The sequence below is a fragment of the Ammodytes marinus genome, assembly GCF_949987685.1.
Source record: "Ammodytes marinus genome assembly, chromosome: 3".
Classification (NCBI taxonomy): Eukaryota; Metazoa; Chordata; class Actinopteri; order Uranoscopiformes; family Ammodytidae; genus Ammodytes; species Ammodytes marinus.
The window spans coordinates 12,097,436-12,119,705 of NC_137232.1; the positions used below are offsets into that span (position 1 = coordinate 12,097,436).

The following is a 22,270-nucleotide window of genomic DNA, read 5'->3' on the forward strand; positions in this document are numbered from 1 at the left end:
TTTTTTTTTTATATTTGATCAAATCAGCACCACATTATCATACATTGCAGTTGACTGTGTTTGGCATAGCCCGACTCAAGGTTATTGCTAGGCTAATATATTATCCTGAATTATATATTTTTCTCTCGCTGAAATTACGAGTTTTATTCTCTTGATTTTATTTATTTATTTATCCTCGACTTGGCCCTGATCCTCTGTCGCAGCAGCTCGGCCACAAATAAGGCGGAAAGGATTCTGTCCTTGTGTTCTGAACAAAGCCGTATATCACAGTGTCTGCTGTGAGCTGAAGAAAAGGGCATTCGCTAATGCATACACTTATCTAATTAAGCTCTAACCCTTAATAGTTAAAAAGCTTTGATTATGTTTAAGTGGTAGGCAAAGTGCCAACAATGGGGAGAGAGAGAGAGATAGAGAGAGAGAGAGATAGAGATAGAGATAGAGAGAGAGAGAGATAGAGATAGAGATAGAGATAGAGAGAGAGAGCGCGAGAGAGAAGGGAGAATGGTACATTATCATTTAAAGCCTCTGGAAATCTGGCCTAAAATAGTAAAACATCAATGTATGATATCAAAGTAGTGTGTCTCAATACGCTTTTACAAAAATCTGATGGAAAATAAATGTTCATGAATACTATAAAACTTAGTTACAAAAACAGCTTTCTCACTGTCTAGACGGTTTGACGGGACTGTGTGGGCGTGGCCGTATCAAACTGTCTCCATGGTAGAGAACTGCAGTGATTGGTTCAATATACTTATTGTGTCATAAGGACCAGAGCATAGCCCGCCTGATCTTAACCTACATTTCTGTAAAGTTTATCAAACTTAAATGACAATATCTGTAATTTGGATTGATAAATATGCCTAACTTTAAAGTTTACAGATGCTAACTATCATGCATCACTATAGAGTTAATAATGTGTTGGTGCTCTTACAGTTTCTGGGTTATTAACTTAATATATTATGCAGGTAGTTTAGGGTTGTCTAACTACTTACTTGAAAAAGTAAAAATAAACTCTGAATCTATATTACACAGCTAGAAGGATTGTGTTGATTTGGTTTTACAGGGGGCTTTAAACCAACTGATAACAAACCTTTGACTTCCTGCAGAGTCTTGTCTTCATCCTGGCTGTCGGCCATCTTGTTTGTCTCTTTCTTCTCAAAGTCTTCGTCCTTGTCGGCCTCTTCGTCTTCATACTCATAGTGGTACTCTTCCTCATCCTCATCCTCCTCATCCTCGTCCATCAGCTCCCCCTTCTGTGTGGGCTCACTGTGTGTGTGTGTGTGTGAGAGGGGGGGGGGGGGCAAGGCAGGACAGGAGTGAATGATTTATTTCAGCATTTTTCATTAATTAATTGTATCATTCAACTTTCAAATCACATTCATATAGTGTTAAGGCCGTGTAGAATTCATCTTTTGGAGATCTTACAATGAAAGCGGATGGGACCGAATCTTCACTGAGGCCCAACAGTTACAGTGTAGAATTTGTGAACAAATAAACAAAAACTGACTTTTCAACGCCCTCTCACTCGCACACATCTAACCCCACATGGATAATTGTTTGATCAAAATGTAGGTGATATTGTCCCGGGCGTGTACATGTGACTACCGAACCAAAAGGACCTACACATTGGGAGCAGGGAGCTTCCAAGCGAAAGGGTGCCCAACTGCCGCATGGACTCCCATGTTAACTGAGACTTTTAATTTCAGGAGAAAGGCAGTGAGACAGTGTGGGCTGCTCGTCCGCTGCTGTCTCACTGATAGTGTGTGTGTGTGTGTGTGTGTGTGTGTGTGTGTGTGTGTGTGTGTGTGTGTGTGTGTGTGTGGGGGGGCAAGGCAGGAAGAGGAGTGATTTATCAAACAAGCTACAACAGCTGCCAAGGGTCAATGTCACAGGACTTTAATTGGTCCAGATGGCCAGTAATACCTGCCCTCAGCCCTTCACAACAGAGCAAATATTAACGCAAGCAATATTTCACTAGAAAACGCCGTCATCGTGAACACACCCCAGACTTTGCCCTCTCTGCTCAATTCAGTTCCATTGAATTCACAGGGGGGCTCGACTGGCCCCCCTGTGAGTTAACATTGCTGATGATGATAACAAATAGGTATACTACTGTTTGTATAATTACACAACTAGGAATATAAACACACTCCTTAGGTGCTCTTGGGGACGTTTTTGTCCTTTCGCACTTTTTTTACGCTCTTTTTTGTGTATAACTTTGGCTGTGCTTATGTTAACTGAAATATTTTTGGCCAGGGATATTTTTTTTTCAAATATTTTGTTTATTTCTACTCAGCAACTTTGTACCATCTATTATAAAGCCTGTACACTTTTTTGTTCCTCTCAGCTCCCTAAGGACGTTTTTGTCCCCTATTGACTCCCATTCAAAATGGCCTTTTTTCACCAATTTGATCCTGCTGTCATTACAGCATAAAATATTTTTTTCAATGATTTTATGCTTTCATCCTAGACACAAAGCATCAAAATTGATCATTTTCAACACCATCAAATTTTTTAGCCATTTCCCTATATTTGGCATAGGGTTGAATTACAAGCAATTTTCCAGGTTGTCGGTCCTGCCCCCCACAGTGCAATAGAAAAAAAAAAATTCAACCTAAATGGTGTGAGTGTGATGGAAGGGATGTTAGTGTGTGGTGCATATGTGTGTATTGAGAAAATATATTGTGTGTGTTTGTGTACACACAGCCAAACTTTACAAACTCAAACGTGTATGGAAAAAATGGCCCAATTTAAACTTTATTTTTTCAGACCATAGCCATGATGACAAACACATGTAAATTTGATGATATTAGGCAATAATCTAACACTTAAGACACCAAAACTGCTTTTTTAGCCCTATCTAGCTCAATCATTTATTTTCTCCAGTTTTTTTTTGAGGATCAAATATGCTCCCTAAAACCATTTTTGTACTTTTTTGTAATTTTTTAAGTTGCAGGCCTAAACATAAGAAATATGAGAAATTAATGGAAAGTGTGGATCCATATGGATACCTTAGGGTTGTGTCTGTGTGTGTGTTGTGAAATTACTGTGTGTGTATGTGTGTGTGTCTTTGTGCGCATGCATATGTATGCAGCTGTAATGTGCAATTTGTGGGTTTTCAGGTGGCTGCAGGTTTACTTTGTTACTTTGTTGACATCATCAAAGAAACTGGAATTAAAAGGTCAAAAGCAACTAACAATGAATTAATATTTGATATGTATGTAAAGAGGTCAAGTGGGATAAAAGGTTTTTAAAAAAAAGTAGAAAAAAATATTACTGTATAATGTGTTTAGGGCAGTTTATAGGGAGGTCATGAGATGGAGTATTTATTTGCATCTGTGACTGCACAAATACTAAACATGTATCAAAAGCAGTTTTATTGCAAATCATTAACATATCCTAGAGTCTAATTATCCCACTCAAAAAAATCCACTTTGCATCTATTATATGAGACATTTTTCAATTATTGTGTTTTTTTTAAATAAAAATGGCTCACGTCATCACATAAGCATGCATGTAAAGGGTTAAAAGCAATTACAAATGAATGAATATTTGATATGTATGTGAAGAGGTCAAGTGGGATAAAAGGTTTGTAAAAAAAAAGTAGAAAAAAATATTAATGTATAATGTTTTTATGGCAGTTTATAGGGAGAGGACGTTTTTGTCCTCTAAGGTCATGAGAGGGAGTATTTATTTGCATCTGTGACTGCACAAATACTAAACATATATCAAAAGCAGTTTTATTGCAAATCATTAACATATCCTAGAGTCTAATTATCCCACTCAAAAAAATCCACTTTGCATCTATTATATGAGAAATTTTTCAATTATTGTGTTTTTTTAAAATAAAAATGGCTCACGTCATCACATAAGCATGCATGTAAAGGGTTAAAAGCAATTACAAATGAATGAATATTTGATATGTATGTGAAGAGGTCAAGTGGGATAAAAGGTTTGTAAAAAAAAAAGTAGAAAAAAATATTAATGTATAATGTTTTTATGGCAGTTTATTGGGAGAGGACGTTTTTGTCCTCTAAGGTCATGAGAGGGAGTATTTATTTGCATCTGTGACTGCACAAATACTAAACATATATCAAAAGCAGTTTTATTGCAAATCATTAACATATCCTAGAGTCTAATTATCCCACTCAAACAAATCCACTTTGCATCTATTATATGAGAAATTTTTCAATTATTGTGTTTTTTTAAATAAAAATGGCTCACGTCATCACATAAACTTGCATGTAAAGGGTTAAAAGCAATTACAAATGAATGAATATTTGATATGTATGTGAAGAGGTCAAGTGAGATAAAAGGTTTGTAAAAAAAAAAGTAGAAAAAAATATTAATGTATAATGTTTTTGTGGCAGTTTATAGGGAGAGGACGTTTTTGTCCTCTAAGGTAACCAAGGCGTAGTAAAAGTTAAGGATACCCAAGGGACAAAGGGGAATTTATGTATTGTGTGTGTTTATTGCAATAAAAAAAATATGTATATATATATATATATATATATATTAGTGGTGGGCCGTTATCGGCGTTAACGTGCTGCGTTAACGCAAAACTCTTATCGGCGATAAAAAAAATATCGCCGTTAATCTCTTATTCCACCTCCTGTTCGGCTCAGGGGAGATGGTTCCCTCCAGGGCCGATGGCTGTTCGCCGTCAGGGTGAACCCCCTTCCGTGTGTTCTCTGGTCGGGTAATAATAGCCGGGGCCGTTGATGACACTTGAGGAGCCTTTATTGCAGGAGCGAAGCTTCTCTCAACACCCGCCGCTCTCTCTCTCCATCACTTGCCCACGACACACACCACCTGGCTGCAGGATCGCTAATGTAACACTCAGCGCCAAACCCCCTTCACAAATCTGTCTATTCAATGTTTACTTATGAATGTATCCATGTACGTAACTCTGACATGTACATAACTTAATTTATTGTTAATAATATGGTCTGTTTATAAATTCGGCATATGATTAAAGCATCTAAAAGCCCGTAATCATGTTAAACGTTTACTGTTTTTAAGTTATTAATGCCACTCGCTCCCGCAGATACACAGCAGAGGGAGGTCTTATATTCAGCCATTGCTAAAGGGAGTGTTGTATTATGGAACGCTGATGCTAATGATAACTAGCTCTCCGTCGCACAATAGACTGTGTAGGTTGGTGTTGCAGCCAGCTGTTAGGTGAAGCGCTGTCCCACAGGTAAAAGCCATGGACCTATAAAGCCTGTCCAATATTCACTCTAGTCCAGCTTCTTGAAAAGTTTATAAGGACTTTATTATTTATGTAAAAATAATATTTAATGTTTCACTTGAAGCACAAAATTAATGGCTTTATTTTCTGTTATAGCCTATACCCAACAAATTCGTTTTTTCGTTTTTTTAAAGCACAAAAAACAGTGCAATGTTGTGATTTTTAGCGTTATATCTGATTAAATTGTTAGAATATTATTTGTTCGCAATAATTAGACACTCGTTCTGATGACGAAATGAAAGCCACCTGGCTTGAGAAACACGTTCTCAAAGACTTACTTTGAGTCATTATTTAGGGAGCACACACGTATTATGAATGAATTCAAATGAGCCATTTTAATCTAGATTAATCTAGATTAATTCCAAAATTCAATGAGATTAATCTAGATTAAAAAAATTAATCTATGCCCACCTCTAATATATATATATATATATATATATATACAGTATATATATATATATATTATATTAAAATATATATATATATATATACTGTACATATATATTTCTTTTTTGAATGTATCACATATAGAGTATATATTTAATAAAGAATTATATAAACAGAATAATTCAACATTTGCTAGATTTTTTTTTTTTACCGCTTAACACAATCTGCTCACCTGTCCTCCTCATCAAGAATGTCGCTCTCGTCCACTAGGTCCATCTCGTCCAAGTCCTCGTCCTCCATCTCCTCCTCTCTGTCATCGTCCTGGGCCGGGAGGGGAGGGGGGGCCGCCGCCTCTCCGGAGCGGGTCGCCGGGCAGCACACGTATTCTGTCCCGTGGAACTTATCGATGCCACAGGGCAGCAACATGCCGTAGCTATGCAGCGCCATGGAGCTCTTAGAACAGGCCTGAAAGAGAGAGAGGGAAGACACCATTTTGTATGTTATGTCTAATGTATTTAAAGGAATACTTCAGCCATACGGAACCGGCGTTATTGCGATTTTAATATAATAGTAAATGAGGTTTGTCTTCCCTCAGTCTTCCCTTGGCCCAGCTGTCCTGTTAATCCTAACCCTACATTTTACCATGTGTGATGTCACACATGGGAAAATGTAGGGTTAGACAGTGAGACCATAAAATACTCTTTCTGCCTTTTCTCAGGATAGGATGAACCGATTTCTAAAAATGTTTGCACATTTATCCTACATAGGATCTCAGAGTTCAATACACCTTCATGTTTCCACCGGTGAAGTAGGTCTTTAAGGTAAGTTAAGTTACTTTATGAGTCAATGGTTGCATTGAAATGTGTCTTTTCGCCCTCCATTGTATCTCCACTTTCCCTGAGTGGCTTTTGTCACTTGTCAATCCGCCATTGTAAAAACAAACTTGTTCTTAATGACTTGCATGTAGAAATAAAATGAAGGTGAAATTTAAAAAAAAGTGTGATGACACTGAATAGACACGCAAAGGGCACGAGATTGACGAGGCTGTCTGTGTTCTCTTTACTCTACTGCTCATCAACTTTAGATTTGACAAGGTGACATTTGGTTAACTTTTATGATGCCCGGCAGGCAAAATTTAGTTTTTATCATGCACTGGTCAATTTTTAGATTATTTTAGTTTTTTTTGCTTCTATACCATGACTTCTTTCATATACTAGTTTACATAAAAAGGTAAAAATATACCTGTAGGTTTGATTTTACTAAACCCTGTCTGTTTGCGTCTGTATATTTCTACTATACAACCATCTTTACCAAATAGTTTTTTTTCTCGAAACCAAAAATCAAATAAACTTTCCCATAATCATTCTAAGCACCATCCCCTTCTGTGTTAACCTGACATTACAACACATCTATCAACCTACAGCGTATAGACATGCGGATTCTAGGGCTGGCTCCCTTGTCACATACTGACTAAAATGATGAATGGGCCCCACTTCCAAAAAAGTCATGTAGTCCTTTAAAAACTGAACTATTTTTCACCACAATGCTGCGCTTCATGTAGCAGCCAGGAGGCACAGAGTACAACCTGAGACTGCAGTGGATCAGTAGAGGATTAGCTTCTGCACGTAGCAACATCTCAGTGGCAGTTGGTGAGGGAGCTAAGATCGTTCTAGAGTCATTTTTCTTGTACAGATTTTTCCCAACGGTAAGATTTATATTTATTACTGCCTTGGCTGTAACACATTTGTTATCGACTGTAGGTCTTCCCATTCCCATCTTCTTTCAGAGTGATAACTTTTATGGGTTCAGGCATTTCTAATACATATAGGGGAAGAGCAAGAGTCAGGAAGAGAGAGAGAGAGAGAGAGAGAGAGAGAGAGATGGACAGAGAGAGAGTGAGAGAGAGATACAGACAGAGAGAGAGGGTGAGAGAGAAAGAGATAGAGAGACGGATAGAAAGAGATGGATAGAAAGAGAGAGAGAGAAAAAGAGAGAGAGAGAGAGAGAGAGAGAGAGAGAGAGAGAGAGAGAGAGAGAGACTAGAGCAGATGGTTGATGGGCTCAGTGAGCTGCTGTCGTGGTCAGTTTGGCCCCCCCCGGGCTCGGGAGCGGCCCAGGAGGGGATTAGCTGAATTACAGTCACAACACTAATCTGATTAGAAGATGAAATGTGAAGGGCTCATCCAGTCATCCTGTGATCAAAGGCCAAAGACTGAGACAGGTGGAAGGATATTAGGGAGGGGAGAGGAGATATATTGCAAAGTAATGGTGCTTTTTTATATTACATGGTACCGACTATATTCTACTCTACTCTCTACTATACCATTTTCTGGTTTTCCACTTTGTAAAAGTACCTACTATTTTGCTACTCTGTCGGAGTTCCAAAAAAGTAGGAACCAGGTACTAAATGGTGACGTGAAACACTGCAGCCCACTGATTGGTTGGAGAGTCATCAGTGGTCGTAACCCTATCCAGCACAACAAACAGCCAAGCTACTATTGGTCACAGTGTTTCAACTTGTTGTCTATATAGTTTTCGTGCTGTATTTGCCAAAAGAATCGCCTTGATGAAGACTGAGCAATAAAGCATAGATGCTAACTTTAGCTGCTAACATCGATATAACAGACCAACAACACAGAGGCATTCTGTCATGGGTAGCCTTCTATCTTATAATGGAAAACAACCTCCAGAAAAGTACCTGAAATCAAAGGTTAGTAGAGTAGAGCTGGAACCATGTAAAGGGACTGACAGTATTTTTCCAGTATAACATGTAGAAGGGACTTAAAATTAATTTGTATAAAGTTAAGCTGATGCTATAGACCTCTTCCCTTTCCTCTTCCCACAGGACATTCATTCATCACAGCTCTGCTATCTATAATGTTTAATCCCATGTCTGGATATTATTGTGTCTTGTTTAGTTTAGTAGTTTTTATTGTTCTTACCTGCCCAGGGACTACAGGTTGAAAATAGCAGTTTGCTAAAACCTGGTACAATGCATCTCTCCTTGCTCTAAACAAGGTTAATGTTTCTTTTGTACATTGTCCCTGTTCAAATAAAGTTACATAACATTACATCTCTCAGACAGATAAAAACCTCCCACAGTTTCCTGCGACGTCACCCCTTGTGTCCGTTACCTCTTTGGCCACGCCGTGCCACTGCTGATGGCTGACGCACATGTCCATGCGCTCCTTATGGAAGAACTTGCACTTCTCCGGAACCAGCAGCACGTCACTCACAAACTCGCCCACTGCAAAGAGCAAAGCACATGGATGGATAAATATGTTAGTCACACATCACCAATCTGTCCATAAATGTAATAAGAATTATAATAAAAATTCACTCCCTCCCTTGCCATGGTCTCTGCGAGGGATTTGAGACAATGAATCAACTGGTGAGAGCGAAAATGGAATATCAGATGAGATGAGAATAATTTTTTTTATGCATGATTTAATAATTCAGAGCTGCGTGGTAGGCTATGTTATATTTCATTAAAGTGGTAGAATGGGAAAAAGGGGCATTTGACACGTGAACATCTGTTCATGCACCTGAAGCAGAGATAGATTATATATCCCGTGTTCTACAGCTATATCTGTTACTTTGCAATCCAAACGACGGTGGAGAAAATCAGGTTTCAAAGCGTGACTGTTTTAAAAAGGTAGTTCAGACTCTGCCTGTGAATTGGTGATATCATTTCTCTGATGAATTCATATCGGAGATGTTTTATTCATAGAGCGAGTTGACAGGAAGCAGATCAGGGGGGAATGAAAGACATGAAAGCCATGTTGTGTTGTGTGGTGAAACATTTCAAATAGTTTCAGGTAGAACAACGTGCGTTTGTTTATGGAATTGTATCAGGGCCACAGGAGAGGTAAACATTTATATATTTTTTAGATTTTTTGATTATACCACTTCTAGAAAACAAGTCTAAATGTTGTTCAAGACTGGAAAGATATTGACAGATATTGATATATTGAACTTCTGGTATCAATAAAAAAAAACTATAAGCAGAAGATTATTAAAACACAAACGATGGATATTTACCGCAGTCCACCTGTTGAGTTTAATCTCAACATTGTATTTCTTCTTGATTTACAAAACCGTATTTCTACTTTATACTTGACATCTTTATAATAAATAAGATTGTTTTGCTAGTTTATATGCCTAGTTTTGTAATTATATATATGTACATATCTGTTACGGCAAGTGTTAAATTATTTTGTACATCGTGGCTAGGCGCTCAGGTAGAAGCACTGCTATCAAAAGCATATGAAAAGCCAGGCGTAGAGAGAGAGAGAGAGAGACAGAGAGAGAGAGAGAGATAAAGAGAGAGAGAGAGAGAGAGAGAGAGAGAGAGAGAGAGAGAGAGAGAGAGAGAGAGAGAGAGGGGAGGATGAATAGGATAGGAGGTTTTAGTAGCAAAGTCCAGATCAAAATGGCTGAGAAATAGGCGGACGGGCGGACTGAAAAAAACACACAAATGAGGGTCTGGAGGTTTGCAAGCTGTCCTATAACTGCTCATTAAGTGGTTGGCCACGACCTGGGCCCGAGGCCGAGCTGCTGGAGCCCTTCATACCAGCCAGGCAGGCCGGGGGGGGGGAGAGAGAGGCGGAGAGGCGGAAAGCAGAAAGCAGTGTTTGGGAAAATGAGAGGGTAGGAGAGAGGAAGAGGAGAGCGCTGGAAATAGCAGAGGACTCAGCAGCTGCTTGTCATCTCCGCCCAGGAGCTACTGTAACAGTAACACCCCCTCACTAAAGCCCTCACTAACACCCCCCCCCCACCCCCCTCAACCCTACACACCCTCACTACTCACTAAACTAAACCCCCCCCTCAACCCTACACACTGCCTGCTTAGAGACTGGCAGAAAGTAACGCAGTAAATTGACTCAAGCACTGCACTGATATGTACTTTTCTATGTTATTATTAGTTCTGAAATGGACAATAAATTATTTTCTGGTTTAACACAAAATGTATCAACATAGTTGCATTGTGCATGCATGGCCTATACTTTGTAAATGAGTAATATAATGTGAGACACTGAATGCAAAACAAATTGTTTCTGCAAGCACTGGGCAATTTTGCCTCCATAACATGTCTTGTTTCATAATAGTATAAATAAAAGGTCCAAAAGTTGTACATTTAGGTGTAGATTTTACTTAACCTTGTCCCTATCAACCTGAAGTGTCTAGTCTTAACATTGTTTTGATGCTACTTTTGCTTTAAATTGATCCAAATGTCTTCTCTCTCTCTCTCTCTCTCTGTATATCTCTCTCTCACTCCCTCCCTCTCTCTCTCTCCCTCTGATGTCTTACAGAGAAACCAATTTAGAGACACAGAGATCCCAGGGAAATAGCATCATGACTCCTGGTAACCTCTCAGCTCCATATCCTGCACACTGGATGTTAACTGATCCATTCACTTACACACTCTCTCACTCTATTTCCTCTCTCTCTCCCTCTAACTATATTTCATCCCTTTTTCTCTCTCTCTCTCTCGTGTACACACACACACACACACACACACACACACACACACACACACACACACACACACACACACACACACACACACACACACACACACACACACACACACACACACACACACACACACACACACACACACACACACACACACACACACACACACACACACACACACACACAGGTTGCGTTATGTTGTGAGGTGCAGTGGGTTTTTCCAGCAGTCACACTGCAGTGGGTGATGGATGGTGGTGTTTGGAGAGCAGCTGTACCTTGCAAGCACTCCTGCACTATCTGTCTCTCTGTGTGTGTGCGTGTGGGTGTGTGTGTGTGTGTGTGCGTTGTTTAGTTAGTGTGTGTGTATAAGAATATTAGTATATTCCTCTTTCTCTATGACCTCCTCTATACTTGCTATATTCATTCACCTTTCTTTTAACCTAACCTCGACCAGACACACACCTTTGCTAACACACTCCAGTCCTAACACTGGCTGTACTGCAGTTATAGGGAGTGTGAAGGTAAGAATACACCCAATATACCGCTGATACCTTCAGTACTGACAGCTTGTTAATTCACTCACACACTAACCAAGGTCTGCTTGTCGACAGCACGGCTATTGTGTTGCAAGGAAGCCTGCTGTATTTAGTGTATAATCAGTATGAGATAAGAAAAATGCAAATAACATGTTCAGTGCACTTAATGGATTGTATGCATTAACCCTCCTGTTAACCTCACATTTACTAACATTGTTTGTTCTTGGGGTCAATTTGCGCCAGTAATTTAAACCTCCAAAAAATGATTATTTATGACCCAAAATGTGTATGTGTCTGTAATGGTTTGTTGACTATACATAAAAAGCCTTTTAAATTAAAACACAGGCCCCACGCATCTTCTTATACATCCATAATACTGATTATATGACTGTGGAAAAATGTGCAAATCACAATAAAGTCTCACTGATTGGGGCGCTCTGGTGGTGTAGTGGATAGAGCGCGTACCATATTGGCTCCGGCCTTCGCTGCAGTGGCCTTTACTGCATGTCATCCCCCCGCTCTCTCTGTCTCCCCATTTCAACTCTGTACTGTCAAATAAAGCTTTTTCAATGCCAAAAAATTAATAAAATAAAAAAAATCTACCACTGACATTTTTTCTGCACTGACAAACTATGGTGTAAAACATCAATAGCTTAGAAGGTGTTGTTAGTCAGTGTTAACAGTTGAAGAATGCTATCGGATTCTGCTCTAGTGCTTACATGGTTGGCAGTGCATGTGGCTAACCCCTTTGTTTACATTTGAATCATGCATGAAGCCTTCAAAGTGCAAGAAATCTGATCTGCCACCATTGAAACGTGACTAATACCAGGAGGTAGCTTCAGGTTAATGTTACAGTGAATGACTTCCAGCTCATGCAAAATGCCCTTTTGAATATCAACAGATCATTTTTTTAAACCACCAAAGGCACAACCTACGCTATACAACTAACACAAGCCTTAACTTTTCTTTAACCTTTCTCGTGTTGAATTCTTGATATTGTGTGTGTGTGTGTGTGTGTGTGTGTGTGTGTGTGTGTGTGTGTGTGTGTGTGTGTGTGTGTGCGTAATCTTATCATAGCAAAAGAATGTAGAATGTCACAAGTTTTTTCAAAGTTCAGGTTAATTTCCGAACATGTCCAAAGGCATATTATTATACAGTCAGAGAGGTGTGGTGCTCTGGTCTAGAACAAGCCTGAGTCTGTATCCATTTATCAGATTATTCACAAACACAAGACTCAGCCATACTTGATGATAACAGGAGTTGTCATTGTGCGCCCTGCCTACTGCCTAGCTTTAAATCAACAGGCTTAGTCAACAGGATATATGCTAAGCATGTGTCATGTCTGTAAATGCTACTAATTAAATTCCACTTCCCCCCTACAACATGACCTTGACTTACTTTCCTTCTGAACAGCACACACACACACACGCACGCACGCATGGAAACACACACGCACACACACACACACACACACACACACACACACACACACACACACACACACACACACACACACACACACACACACACACACACACACACACACACACACACACACACACACACACACACACACACACACACACACGAGGAAGCTCAAAGGTCAAGAGAAGATCATGTTTATTATGATGCAAAACACTGGAAGAGCCTGAAGGAGGAGCTGCAAATATTGATCATTTGAAATGCAAACTAAAAGCCCCTCCTTTTGGTCTGGCTTTTATGTAGTGTTTCTTTATGCTTTATACCTACTTTTTGCTCTGTTTTATATATATTTTCATTGTTTGTTTGTATATACAAAATTGTATTACTATTATTATTGTTATTCAAATGATTAGATTTTTTATTATTTCTAATTTTGCTCAAAGCTACCATCGTTAAAAAAATAAATAATCTAGAAATAAAAGCTATAGTGCATAACTTATGTTGCCCCGGTGAGGATTTCTGAGTAACAGCTGATAGGCTTGATCCATTTTGTGTCAACTCATTTGGTAATGGCAATGTAACCGACATTCATTTATATGAAAAAGTTACGCACTATAGCTTAAATGTGAAACCACCGCAGTCATTTTTTTCCCTGCGAGTAAGAGACAGACTGCAATGCACACTAACCACCGACTGCTCTCACATTATTCCAGACACAACAATAGAAAAATGTCTCTAAAATAATCCTCTGCTGTTTGACAAAGACATCATGCTGCAGGGATTAGACTACAGCCATGGAATAAAAATCACATTCATTTGCAGAGTCATTGTTTGTGGAACACGGGAGGATTTTGGGTTTTTGTGCCTGAGCCCTTTCCATGTAGAGATTGGATTCAGCATAATATATAACCATCGCTCTCTCTTTTTCCTTTATTGCATTTTTCATATAAACCTATTAACTTAGCTGGGTCTGGCAATTTTAATCACATTCTTCAAGCTACAGCCCTCCTCCCATTTGGTGTATAATGTTTTTTCTTTTGGTCTATTCTATTATAATTAATGAACACTGATGAAAATGAGCAAGAACCGCTATCTGATGTCCATTTATCTTGAAAACTCTGTGACCTTCATAAATAATGTAGAACTTTAAGGTGCACTATGCAGTCCAGGGGAGGGGGATTTGTTAACATTTGAAGAGCCTGCAGTTAATGTACAAAACATTTTTTTTTCTCTATACATGTAATTCTGAGTATTAAAGGTGCTGTAAGCGGAATGGTTCTTTTAGCTAACTTCCTGTCAGTTACTGCAGTTAGCAGTCCCCTCGCTCGTCCCTACGTCACCACATTAATGCATTGCGGTCTTCAAGCAACGAGTTATCTAGCATCATCTCAGATCCATAAGTGTGATAAAACATGATACAAACCATCAAAACAGACATTGGGAAGGATTTTCACCTGCTCCGCCATTGTAGGCGCATAAACATTGACCCATCTGTTGCTCTGGCGTGCACCGGCAGTGAAACCATGGAGTGTATATAGTATGTATGAGTGAGACGGGTGTCGGTTCGTAGCGTTCTCTCTTCTGATTGGATAAAAATTTCGGGATACTCCAATAAGTTTATTTACATGCAAAGCAGCTGACTGAGAGATTGGCTTTATGAAACGCGCACATTATGTAGGTGATCACTGTATGAATAAAGAGTGATTTAACACTTATATTAACATAAATAAACCGCTTAATTCACCTTTAAATAATTCTATCATCGTAAATCAAAACTAAATAATTTTGAGGAACCTGGAACCAAGCGCAAGATTAGAATATGTTTGTAAACAAAACTGTGGGTCCTGCTGCTGTAAACAACAACTACAGTGAAACAGTAACTTTTAAGGTAGCTTTTTTACTTTAAACAGTGTTCCAGGGATCACATTTTCCTCTGAAGAAAGCTTATTTATTCAGTTAGTATTGAAAAAAATACCTTGGAAAAATGTTCACTTCTCTCACACACACACAAAATTACATAGGCCTATGGCGCTTTTCCACCGCATGGTATCAGCTCGACTCGACTCGACTCAACTCGCATTTTTGGCTTTTCCACCGCAATTTCATGGTACCTGGTACCACGTAGCGGCTGCTTTTTTGGTATCGCCTCGCTCTAGGGTCCAAGCGAGCTGAGCCGATGCTAAAAGGTGACGTCGGCAGACGGCCGGCCACTGATTGGCCAGAGACTATTGTCTGGCCAATCAGTGGCCAGAGACTACCGGCTTCATTCTGTTGTTTATTCTCCCCAACTCTCCGGGACTTTTGAGTGTATTTACGCCGCGTGCAGCCTTCTCTGGCTCTCTTTCATTTGATTTGCATCACAGATCTGAATTTATTTTCCATATATTCGCTAAGCTCACCCAGTGTTGGTTGTTGGGGAAGTTACTTATCATACGAGAGGAGACATGTAGGGCAGCTAGCAGCTAGGCTAATAGTAGCCAGCTGGGACAGACATGATAGCGAGCGATTACATTACAAGCCTCGGACTGAACTGATTACCTCAATAAAATATTCAGGCTGAGACACGGCTTGCATTTGAAAATACGTATCCTGAAACAAGCACTAAACAGTCAACTTTATCATGCCCGTGTTTACGTGCATGATGTACGTGACGCATCCCTACAGCTGACTCTGCCACACAGTCGCACATCGGGACAACAACCATCCCTTTTAATGGCCCGTAGCAATATTCGTCTACTTCTTTTAGCAAACTGATACAAGGGGGGTATTTCTTAAACATTTTTCATCCATGTTTTTGGCGGTTGGTTCAGTTAATAGTGCAACAACTGCTCGCAATTTCTGCTCTGCTACTTTTCTCCGGAGTAGGCTTTCAGCCCCTTATTACGACGACCCCGCCCACGTTCAGCAGGTACTATTTGCGGTGGAAAACGACCCGTGCTGCTACCAAACCAAGTTGAGTCGAGTCGAGTTGAGTCGAGTCGAGCTACATTTGCGGTGGAAAAGCGCCATAGTGTACCATTAAAAGCACTCTCATTTTGCTTGATATTCAGAGTCCTGACATATAGTGTATTGTGCAGGTGGGGTGCGGTGAGGTGTGTGGCAGAGGCATGCGGTGGCTTGTAGCATATGATCAGAAAGCGCTCTAATTACGCTCCTAACATGCTCCATTACATAATTAAGCGGAAACCCTCTCAATAGCCCTCTTTTTCACGCCAACACCTTATGTCTATCTCTCTCTCTCTATCTCTCCATCTGTCTACTCTGTTCTCTCGGTTCAGATTCCTCATTTGCAGCCCGGTGGGAGCAACATAGTCGCTAGTAATTTGATATGGCATGAGGGCGCAGATCTTTAAAAAGGGATGAAAAAAAAAGTGCCCCAACAAGCATTGAAGCAATTTAATTATTCCAGAGGAAGTAATGGGCGTGTTTTAATTAAATGGCTGTCGTGGCACTGCTGCTGCTGCATCATAATGAGAGGTATCGGGTTGCTGTTGATGGATGCAAAAAGCCAGGGCCAAGGGAAGACTAAATGACACAGGCTGATCAGGCGTGGCACTGAGTAGCAGTGAAATAACAAATATCACCTCACCTAGTAGTCCTGTCCTATATCCATTATAAGAATGGAAAATGAGCATGGAAACTTATTTATAAAGACTAGGCAGATAAGAGGTGTGTGTGTGTTTTTTTTTTGGGGGGGGGGGGGTGTTCTAACGATACTTAGGATCAGTCACTCTAAGTATCGTTTTGTATGTTTAGTTTTACATACACTTGCACATGCAGTTTAATCATATGGCAGTATTTATGTCATATTTCATTTTCCTAACACTTAATAAGTATAAGGCCACGGAGTCGCAGTCGCAGAGAAACAACAAAACTAAAAAGACAAACTCAAAACACACTTCTTAGCAACTAGCTTTCACGTTGCTAATAGTTACTTAGACTAGCATGTCGTAAATTCCTTATTACGGTTAACCAAAATGTTATCAGTCACTGTGAATATTGAAGTTATGGTTAGGTTTTATATAGCTACAATTGTGCTTGCATTTAATCATATGGCACTATTTATGTCATATTTCAATTCCATAACACTAAATAATAAGTCATTCATACTATTTTTTGGTGTTATGGTATTTGTATTCTGTTTATGTGTTGAATTTTTTTGTATAAATTCGGGCGATAATATATTTTGATTGATTTATTGATTGATTGAAACAGTAAGATTGTAGGATCCGGATAAGGAATTTAGGAAATCCATTCCGCATGCAAACCCTCTCTCATCTCTATTCCTGTCTCATAGGCCTTTCACACCGCCGCAAAATCGGAGCTAGTTCTGGGCTTGTTCGGAGTTAGAGCCAGTGTTTTGGTTTCACACCGCCAGAGAGCCTGCTCCGGGCCGTAAAAACCGGGGGAACTCATACCCCAGGATTGAGCAGGGTTTGATAAGAACTGCTTGCGCGAACGGTTGGGGGAGGGATTATCCTGACCAACCAGAGCAACTCAAACCTCATGCCCGCCATATTTAAAAACACCGCTACTACGAGACGTAAACATAACATAATTACCGAACGTAGCGATCAAATTGACCGGCGAGAATACGCTGTATGGGTCCTGTTTGCTTAAGAAAGCAAAGCGAGAGCCAACAAGTGTAAAAATAAAACGTATTCGCCGCTGTTGTTGTGCTTAAAGCTAGCGGTAGCTTTAGCGTTAGCCACAAGAGCAGCGGCGTCGGGTGACGTACACACACGTTTACAGTGACGTCATGACGTTGCTCTCTTGCCGGCTCCATGGCTGTCTCCGGTCGATGTGAAACCAACCGGTTCATAACTGGGATAAGGCTGTAACCAGTTTTGAACTGACCCCAACACCAGCCTGGAACTGACTCTTGGTTCATTTTGGTGTGAAAGGCCTATCAGTCACCTAGTAGCCACTCACTCCAGTTGTGCTGTTTGCTGTCCCATGCATTTCCAAAAAAGGCCTCCACTCACTCTGCGTCTGCCAAAAAAAAATGCTCCTGAATGGTTTGCCCATTTCACAGTCCAGCGCGACTGCTAATAGCTTTTTCATCCAGGGATCAGCACAACTCAATCAGAGAGCGAGAGAGAGAGAGAGAGAGAGAGAGAGAGAGAGAGAGAGAGAGAGAGGTCTCTCCTCTCGGACAGAGGAAGGGGGCTGAGAAGGGTTTGCTGCATAAAGAGGGATGTTTATTTCCTCCCTGACATAGTTTTACAAGTACAGAGAAAGAGTCTTGCTTTTAGAATTCTATTTCTCTGTTGTTACAATCGTCAAAGGCAGCAGGTGTGTGTGTGTGTGTGTGTGTGTGTGTGTGTGTGTGTGTGTGTGTGTGTGTGTTTTTTTTTATTTTTGTTTGTTAAGGCGAGACACAGAAGGCAGAAACATTTTAAGTTTTGAGATTCTTGGCTACATTGCTTCAAAACTTTGGACTCTAACATGTTGTAGAAATTAAAAAATATGTTTACTCTAGCTTTATCTAACGTGTAGATGTTTTTGTTTTTTTGAAAGAGATGCACATGAATGCATAGTTAGTTAAATATTGCTGAATTTGCATATCTATTCTGACATTTCTGAAAAAAATGTAATCCAACAAATAAAATTGTTTTAATGTAAGTAATTAACTGGCAAAGTTTCATGATGATATCTACAGGTTAGAAATGTAAACCCTATTCACCTGCAGTGTCTCCACTTAACGACCGTCAAAGGGACGTGTTGCCTGTGAAGTCTGCGGCTGTATATGACATTTTAATAAAGCACAGTGTAGCCGTGTTGCCACTGATGATAACAGTAATGCCGCAGGATGCTGAGGGAGGTGTGTGTGTGTGTGTGTGTGTGTGTGTGTGTGTGTGTGTGTGTGTGTGTGTGTGTGTCGGTCGGTCGGTGTGTGTGTGCCTGTGTTTGTGTGTGTGTTTGTGTGTGAGTGTGTGTGTGTGTGTATATGTCGGTCTGTGTGTGTGTGTGTGTGTGTGTGTGTATGGGGGAGTAATAAAGCAGGCCTCCTCGCAGAACTCTTTCTCTCTGACCCTGTGTGTCTGTGTATGTTTATAGCCACTGTCTGAACGGGGGGAATAAGATTATGCTTTATTGCTCAACAAGCCTCCATAGCAATAATAACCCCCACCCCACCTACCTCAGCCCCCCCCAACCCCTTCTGAGATACATTAGCTCTCTCACACACTCTGCCTGGTGTCTTCTCAATCTGCACCTCAAGCCCAAGATTAGTCAACTGAATCACACTCCAATATCGCTGCTTGTCACCTCTGCCTACAGCAAAGATGTATCATAATAACTCCTTTCTCTAAATTGAACAAAAGCTATCATAGAAGAGGGGAGGGGGGGGGGACAATGACAAAACAACTGATATAGAAAGAGGGCCTTTCAAAGAGGTACAGTATTCCCCAGTCCTTGATCTATACGTATGAGTGTACACACCATATAGTATATAAAACACACAGACTTACCTAAGCATTTGTAAGGAACCACAATATGGGCGTGGCCTTTGCACACCTTCTTCTCCTTCTTGCACCAGTTCTCGATGCGGATTGGCTGGTTGGCTTCCACCACGTTTGTGATCTGGAGCTCTGGATACATCTGTTGGGAAGAAAAAAACAGAAGAGAATAAATAAACCCATTCATAGGATGTCCGTCCTGGGAGAGGGATCCCTGTCAACTCTCCCTGAGATTTCTCAATTTTTTTAAATGGTTTTTACTGGGAGTTTTTTCTCAGCCGAGCTAAGGTTCTAAGGGCAGAGGGTGTCATACTGTATGGAATGTAAAGCCCACTGAGGCCAATATCTATTTGTGATATTGGTCTATACAAATAAAACTGATTTGATTTGATTCATAAGATCCCTCAAGTATTCCAATGGACATAACTTTTCCAGGATGCTTATTAGACAGAGGAGAAGCAAGGAATTTGAGAGGCTGCCATTAAATATTCCAACAATACACCCAAAACTGACATTGTGTGTGTGTGGACCCTAAACAACTTCGACAAGTTTGCCTGCTGTGAAAGTAACACATCTAACTCGAATAATTTTTTTAAATAATCTAGAATCTGAATGCAATGAGCTTGAAAGCATCATCATATTTATTGATAAATAAATAATAAACTCATGTTTTTGTTTAAAAAAAGACAATTTATAGATTTTTTTACTAGTGTATTCATTAATTCCAATGGACAGAAAGAATAAACATTACTTATGATCTATTAATGCCGTTAGCGTAGATGTGTGCGTGTGTGTGTGTGCGTGCATGCGTGTGTGTGTGTGTCTGTGTGTGTGTGTGTGTTCGACAGAGAAAGTGCAATACGTGGAGATTTAATGGGATCCTTTAATCCACGCTTTATACTGTGTAGATTCCATCTGCTCAGCCATGAAAAGAGCACGAAATTTACACTTTTCCCAAATGCCATCAAAATGTCATCAATAATCGTAACTGAAGCTTGTACAGAAGGACGCTTGAAAATATACAGCCCTACTTAATCTCTAGGACAACGGCATATTTAACCGTGACAGTAATACCTGCATCCTCTTGAGTAAGCATCAATAGGAGGGAACACAAGTAAATAACAACAAGGATATCCATGTAATGTAATGGAAAAAAACATGTCAAGGTGGAGTCTGCAATTCTTGTCAAAAGTCACTTTCTGTCAAAATCAGTGAATATCTCCTTATTTCTTCTACCTGTTCATAATGTGTGTGAGAAGAAAACAAAATCCAGTTTTAATACACAGCCTAGGCTCTGTAAACGGGCATGTTGCTAGCCAAGGTGGCCCCCTTTGTTTGCATAACCTTTGTCTACATAACAGTTTACCACCTTTAACTGTAGGGATGGATAGAAAAAAAATGACAGTCACTGAGTTTACCATTTGAAATGTCACCCACTGTACTGTAAATAAGTTAAGTCTTTATTTTTGTCAATTACACACACGTGCAAGGTGAGTCACACACACGGCAATCGAAATGACATTTAGCTCACCCCTCCTACCTTTCTAAACACACACATGCAGTTCTACATATACATCGCTCAGGGACTTAGATGAAGGTCTGCAGCGGGGCCGCACCCCTGGAGCAGTTTTGGGGTTAAGTGCCTTGCTCAAGGACAAGGAAATAATGTCTGTCTATTAGGAACGGCTCAATAGCTTCCCTAAAGGCTTATCATAGTCAATTGACTATTTTATTGTTTTGCACCTCACTCAATACAACCTACTCTCAGTCACTCCATAGATCTATTCTATAAATCAATAACTATTTGTCCCCAGTGAGGTGACACGTTGTGCAGCAATGAGGGAGCGTATACAGTCAGATGAGGCGTGATTCTTTTTTAAGCTCCTGAACGAAAAAGTTTGAGAAGCACTGATTTAATCCGTAGCTTCATATTCACCGGACAGACATGGAAGTGAGTTTTAATCTTCTCGTATGCCAGAAAGCAAATACGCATATTTCCCAAACGGTCAAACTATTCTAAGTATTATTCTTCCTTCCTTCGAGATTGAATAGCAGCACATGGGTTTTTATGATCTATAAAATAAAACATACTACATATTCAACTCTACATGTGTGATGTCACACATGGGAAAATGTAGGGTTAGACAGTGAGACCATAAAACACTCTTTCTGCCTTTTCTCAAGCTAGGATGAACCGATTTCTAAAGTTTTTGCACATTTATACTACATAGGATCTCAGAGTTCAATACACCTTCATATTCCCACATGTGAAGTAGGCCTTTAAGGAGATAATAGAATATGTGTGTGTCCCAGTGTCTCACCTCCTGGCAGTACTGCAGCACGGCCTCTTTGGGTCCCACACAGCTCTGAGTTCCGGATGGATCCGGTTCCCAGCGGCCGGTCTGGATGTTCACGTGCATGTTGAGCTTTCCACAGAACATGGCCACCTGAGGCTCGGCCACCGCAAACCCTGTGCCCGCATTGGCTGCTAGCGCCTGCACAGAGACAGAGAGAGAGAGAGAGAGAGAGAGAGAGAGAGAGAGAGAGAGAGAGAGAGAGAGAGAGAGAGAGAGACATGGAGGTTAATATAAAGCCCTTGTAAAAACAAAATCCATCTAACTATGTAATTTGAAGAGTTAGTTGCATGATAGTAAAGCATATGAAAAGAGTTAGGCATATTAAAGATATTGTCATTTAAGTTTGATCAACTTCACATAAACCATAGATAGTATAAT

The 22,270-nt window shown here is 40.1% G+C and overlaps 1 protein-coding gene across 1 annotated transcript in view; it reads right to left on the reverse strand.

The window, feature by feature from the left end:
* aplp2 (amyloid beta (A4) precursor-like protein 2) overlaps positions 1–22,270 on the reverse strand; it is a 98,960-nt gene that overhangs the window by 26,422 nt on the left and 50,268 nt on the right. The window contains exons 2-6 of the mRNA XM_080053898.1: positions 21,857–22,030; positions 19,548–19,677; positions 8,773–8,885; positions 5,871–6,103; positions 1,091–1,266 (exon numbers count right to left, since the gene is read on the reverse strand). Of these exons, the coding sequence (XP_079910024.1) occupies positions 1,091–1,266; positions 5,871–6,103; positions 8,773–8,885; positions 19,548–19,677; positions 21,857–22,030 (826 nt within the window). The remainder of the gene's footprint in view (positions 1–1,090; positions 1,267–5,870; positions 6,104–8,772; positions 8,886–19,547; positions 19,678–21,856; positions 22,031–22,270) is intronic.